Source organism: Megascapheus bottae, chromosome 30 (genome assembly GCF_031878675.1).
Source record: "Megascapheus bottae isolate mThoBot1 chromosome 30, mThoBot2.hap1, whole genome shotgun sequence".
NCBI classification, from domain to species: domain Eukaryota; kingdom Metazoa; phylum Chordata; class Mammalia; order Rodentia; family Geomyidae; genus Megascapheus; species Megascapheus bottae.
Window position 1 is genome coordinate 7434585 of NC_143538.1, and position 6000 is coordinate 7440584.

The window sequence follows — 6000 nt, forward strand, 5'->3', positions numbered from 1 at the left end:
GGGGACCCGCGGGCCCCCGCCGGGACCTCTAGCCCGGGCCACACGCTCCCTGGGTCTGTCTGGATGGGGCTCCGCGTGGGGACTGCTAACCACCTTCCTTTCTTGCCCTTCCTCCCTCCCCCCGCCCTCAGGCTCCCCTGGCCCAGCCGGAGTCCCCGACGGCCTCGGCGGGGGAGGACGTGCAGTCCCTGGCCGACTCTCTGGAATCGGATCGCGACTCGGTGTGCAGCAACTCCAACAGCAATAACGGCAAGAACGGCAAGGACAAGGAGAAGGAGAAGCAGCGCAAGGACAAGGACAAAACCCGCGCCGACTCCGTGGCCAACAAGTTGGGCAGTTTCAGCAAGACGCTGGGCATCAAGCTGAAGAAAAACATGGGCGGCCTGGGCGGCCTGGTGCACGGCAAGATGGGCCGCGCCAACTCGGCCAACGGCAAGAACGGGGAGCCGGCGGAGCGCGGCAAGGAGAAGAAGACCAAAGCGCGCAAGGGCAGCAAGGAGGAATCGGGCGCGTCGGCGAGCACGTCGCCCTCGGAGAAGACCACGCCGTCGCCCACGGACAAGGCGGCGGGCGCGTCGCCGGCCGAGAAGGGCGGCGGGCCCCGGGGCGACGCCTGGAAATACAGCACGGACGTGAAGCTCAGCCTCAACATTCTGCGCGCCGCCATGCAGGGCGAGCGCAAGTTCATCTTCGCCGGGCTGCTGCTCACCAGCCACCGGCACCAGTTCCACGAGGAGATGATCGGCTACTACCTGACCAGCGCGCAAGAGCGCTTCAGCGCCGAGCAGGAGCAGCGGCGTCGCGACGCCGCCACGGCGGCCGCCACCGTCACCACCACCGCCACCACCACCCCGGTCACCTCCACCGCCAAGCGGGCGACGCGCAGGCCCGAGGCCGAGAGCGCGCCGGGTGCGGAACGCGCGTCGCCGGGCCCGCCGGCCGCGCAGCCCACGCAGCTGGTGCTCAAACTCAAGGAGCGCCCGAGTCCCGGGGGCGCGCGGGCCGCCCGGGCGGCGGCGGGGGGTGCGGCCTCCCCCGGGAGCGGCGGCCACCGGCGGGCGGGCGCCAGCGGACCCCTCCCGGGCCGCAGCCCCCCGGCGCCCGCGCGCCAGAGCGTCATCCACGTGCAGGCGGCGGGCGCGCGGGACGAGGCGTGCGCCCCGGCGGTGGGCGCGCTGCGGCCGTGCGCCACGTACCCGCAACAGAACCGCTCGCTGTCGTCGCAGAGCTACAGCCCCGCGCGCGCCGCCGCCCTGCGCACCGTCAACACGGTGGAGTCGCTGGCGCGCGCCGTGCCGGGGACCCTCCCCGGCGGGACAGGGACCCCGGGGACGACAGATCACAAATCGCAGACCTACACCAATGGCTTCGGCGCCACGCGCGAGGGCCTGGAGTTCGCCGATGCGGACGCGCCAGCCGCGCGCTCGAACGGTGAGTGCGGCGGCGGCGGCGGCAGCGGCGGCGAGGGCCGCGCGGGGCCCGGGCCGGCGCAGCGACGGTGCCAACGCGAGAACTGCGCCTTCTACGGGCGCGCGGAGACGGAGCATTACTGCTCCTACTGCTACCGCGAGGAGCTGCGGCGCCGGCGCGAGGCGCGCGGGGCCCGGCCCTGAGCCGCCCTCCTCTCCGCCACGATCCCCCCACCCACCCACCCCCTCTCTCTTTTCCTTTCTTCCCCCCGCCCCGACCTCCCCATTCTGTCGATGTGTCTTTTTTTACATGCCCGGGTCCACCGAAAAAGGCCGGCGCCTCCTCTTGTCAGTGCCCCCCGTGTACGTGTTTGGTAAACGTTCCTAATGGTGCCTGAACCTACACTGACGCCACTCAGGTAGTAGATGGATAGGAAATAAAGTCATAACGGTTGGAAGTGGGTTTGCTGCCCCAGCATCTGCCTCGTACCTGTGGAAACTCAACAGCCATTGCAAGAGTATTTTTGTTCCTCTAGACGAGAAATAAAGAAATTCGCAGCCCTTTGTTTTTAGAAGGGAGTGTTTTACATGCTTTTATTTTTTCCCCCTCTTCTTTTTCTTTTTCTTTTTTACATTTTTCCTGTTCTTCTTCTTCTGACCTCCTCCAGATAGCCGTCCCTCGCGTGCGTGTGGTGTTGGCCCCCGGGGGCGGGCGAGGCTCCAGCGCGCAAGCGCGGCTCGGCCTGGGCGGAGCCCCCGGGACGGAGCGGGGACGCGCGCGCTCCCCCGTGGCCCTTTAGAATGACACCACTTCCTTCCATAAGCAAAAAGAAACACAATCAGCCCCCCCCCCCCCGCACACACACACACAGTCCTGCCCCTCCCCACCCCATTCACACCGCCATCCGAGCCGTGGAGAGCGGGCACCGACCCCGTACCTCGCGGGGCGTGGTGAGGTGGAAGCGACCCCTCCCGGGGTCTGGGCGGCTCAGGTGCCCGGGAAAACTTTTTTTTTCCTCCCCCCCAAAGCCATCAGAGGTCCACAGAGCCAGGTCTGCAACTTCCCGAATCGGATCGGCCCATCGCTTGGGCAGATGCGCCCAGCCTGTCTTTCCATCTCTCCTTCCCAGACCCTCCACCGTGGACGGTGTCGCCTGTGGGCCCCGCGGGAGGTGAGGTCACGCACACGCCCCAGCACAGAGGCCAGGCCGTGGGCCCCCACTAGGCAGCTCTGAACCTGGCCCGCCCCCCCCCCACGCGCCCCACCCCACCTTTCCAAAAGGTACGGGCTGAGGGGAGTCAGGAAGGAAGTCAGCCCCACGTCCACTACGCCGGTCTGGGTTCTGCCAGGTCCAGGGGCTCCCGGGGAGCGAGGGGGCCTCGCCTCCGCAGGGCAGGATCGCCTTGCCTTCTGGCTCCCTCCCCACGACATTGAAGGGGCAGCCCGAGCTCTCCGAGCCTAGCGGCCTCCTTTTTGGTGCCTCCTACATTTCTTGAGGAAAAATTAACACAGAAAAGAAAACAAAAATGAATGTGTCCTTAGCTCCCTCGTTTTGAACAGCAATATTCAGCCTCTTCCTACCAATTACCTCTGGATACTACCAGCCCTGGCCAAGAACCATGCGGACCTCACTAAGGAAAGGGTGCTGGCATACCTGAGCGCGCTAGCAGAACCCCTCAGAAAGGAGAAAGCGCCTGGCTTCCCTCGGGTCCGCTTATCCTCAGAGAATTCAGGAAGTGAATCTTCTCTTTCATGGAGCTGAACTGAGCCGGCTCTGAGGAGAATACTAACGTCCCCCCGACCCCTTCCGACATAAAGAGCAGCAAAAAAAAATTAAATAAAAACTTTTTAAACAGATGGGGAGGGGATTCTTTTTTTTTTTTACTTATTTGGCAAACTATAATAAAATAACTGAATATCTCTTGTGCGTTTTTTTTTCTTTTGGTGGTGGATGTTTATTATTCCACCGCCTGTGGAGTTTTTGGTAATTGGATCAATTTTTTTTTTTTTGCTTATGTGGTTTCTTAAATCAAAATTATTTAAGGAATGGAATCTTGAAAAGATAGTTTCAAGGTTGTACTTTTCATGCCAAACAAGCTAGTTTCTATATTTATTGATTGCTAACATTCATATCCCTAATATCACTGTGGGGGTTTTTTTGGCAGGGGGGGAGGAGGTAGTTATTACTAAGAAAAAGAAGCTAGTTATAAATTTATCATCAAGAGGATCTGTAGCAGCTGTATTTGAACTGGTTCTTTGTATGTGTGTGTGACAATCCTAGGGCTTGAACTCAAGGCCTGGGCACTGTTTCTTTTGTTGCTGTTTGTTTTGTGCTCAAGGCTAACACTCTACCACTTGAGCCACAGCTCCACGTCTGGCTTTTTGGTGGTTAACTGGAGGTAAGAGGCTCTGGAATTGGTTCACACTGGCTGTCTGCCAACCATCATCTTCAAACCTCAGCCTCCTGAGTAGATAGGATTACAGGCACGAACCACTGGCACCAGCTGGACTGAATTTATTATTTATTCATGTATTTATGTATTTATTTAGTGGTACGTCTGGAACTCAGGGCCTAGGCGCTGTCCCTGAGCTTTTTTTTGTTCCAGGATAGCACTGTATTGCTTTGATCCACTGCAATCCTTCCAGTTTTCTGGTGGTTCATTGGAGAGTCTCACAGACTTTCCTGCCTACACTGTGATCCTCAGATCTCAGGCTTCTGAGTGGCTAGGATGACAGATGAGCCACTGGCACCCAGCTTGAATTGATTCTTTTAGCACATCATGCTAAGCAGCTGCTTCGCCCTCTGGAGCAGTGTTGTTGTAGGTACCCCTGGCTCATGCTCCCCCTCACCCCCAAGCAGACTGACAGAGACGACTCTCCTAATGCTTAACTATGCATTCCGAGAAAAGACTTAGACACACAGGTCAAGGAGACATTAATTCACATTTGGTTCATTTCTCACTTCAGATGTGAAAGCAACCAACTGGAAGTTTCTAAAACTGAATATGCAATTTTTTTTCTTTTCCCTGATATCTGCCAGGTTTTATTTTATTTTTTTAAGACAAACAATTAAAATAGTCTATTGGAACACTGGTGGCTCACTCCTGTAATCCTAGCTACTCCGAAAGCTAAGATCTGAGGATCATGGTTCAAAGCCAACCTAGGCACAAAAGTCTGTGAGACTCTTATCTCCAATTAACCACCAGAAAACCAGAAACAGTGCTGTGGCTCAAGTGGTAGAGGACTAGCCTTGAGCTGAAGAGCTCAGGGACAACACCCACGCCCAGAGTTCAAGCCCCACTACCAAAAAAAAAAAAAAAACCAAAAAACATTTTATTGCATTCACCAAAATACATTGTACCCATCAAGTAACATATTGAATTGATACCTTTGTACAACTATTTAAAGTTAATAAAAATGAAAGTTAAACGAAACAGTAATGGAGGCAAACCTAATAGGGTATTGTATAACATATACTATTTATAATACATACTATAGTAAGTATATAATGTATAATACAATGTATTACACTTTGTATATTATAATATATAATATAGTAATATAATGAATATAGTATATACTATATACAGTATATAATATTTATCAAGTTGGAACTCCACCAGAAGAACTTAAGTTTCTGTTGTTTTCAGAACAGGACACAGAAGCATTTGGCACTGTCATTGTCACAGGGCTATTCCTCAACCGCTCTACTTGCTGTGCATTCAAGACTTAGAACCACACCTCTAATCTTAGCAACTAGGGAAACGGTGATCTGAGTATCACAGTTCAAAGCCAGGCAGGGCAGGAAAGTCTCTGAGAGGCTTTATCTCCGTTAATCACAGAAAAGGCCAAAATGGGGCTGTGGCTCAAGTGGTATGAGCACTAACCTTGAACAAAAGCTGAGGGGCAGCACCCAGACCCTGAGTTCAAATGCCAGGACTAGCAAAAGAAAAAAAAAACTTAAATGCCTTTTATTGTTATTTTTATTTATTTTGCTGTTTGTACAGATATGCTCTGAAAGTAGGAACGTGTAATGTCTGCTTTTGAGAGCTGGATTGTCCTCTTTAATTTTTTTTCTTTGTCTATTCCTGGGTTTGGGGGTATGCACCTTGAATGAACCCTCTCACTCATTACATTGCTCTGGGGCCTTTTCTTACCTGTTGCCACCCAGGGTCATTTGACTCTATTGCCTTACAAATTCTATGGTTTCCCCAATAATGTACTCATTCTCATAGTGTGTGCCAGAGATAATACGATGGCCCGACATGACAAGGACACCCCATCCCCCTCACCACAGCTGGTATATGTATAGCTCAGCAGTGGGGCCCCTGTGTCTGTGGGGCAGGTACCTCCATCCCCCTTCCCTCAGCAGCCACAGGCTTATTTCGTAAATCATTCTACATTGCAAAAGCCATCATTAACTAGCAAATTGTATTTCACATTGGTTGGGGGCAGAGGGAGGACTGGACCTGATCAGTGGTGGGAAATTTGTGCAAGAAAAAGCGGGACTCTGGTGACTCACACTTATCATCCTAGCTACTCAGGAGGCCAAGATCCGAGGATCCTGTTTTAAAACCAGCCTGGATAGGA

The 6000-nt window shown here is 54.3% G+C and overlaps 1 protein-coding gene across 3 annotated transcripts in view; it reads left to right on the forward strand.

The window, feature by feature from the left end:
• Otud7a (OTU deubiquitinase 7A) overlaps positions 1–2027 on the forward strand; it is a 136905-nt gene extending 134878 nt beyond the window's left edge. For all 3 annotated transcript variants that reach the window (XM_090321762.1, XM_090321760.1, XM_090321761.1), the window contains one exon: positions 132–2027. In XM_090321762.1, the coding sequence (XP_090177888.1) occupies positions 132–1613 (1482 nt within the window). In that variant the 3' untranslated portion in view covers positions 1614–2027. The remainder of the gene's footprint in view (positions 1–131) is intronic.
• The last annotated feature ends 3973 nt before the right edge of the window (positions 2028–6000 follow it).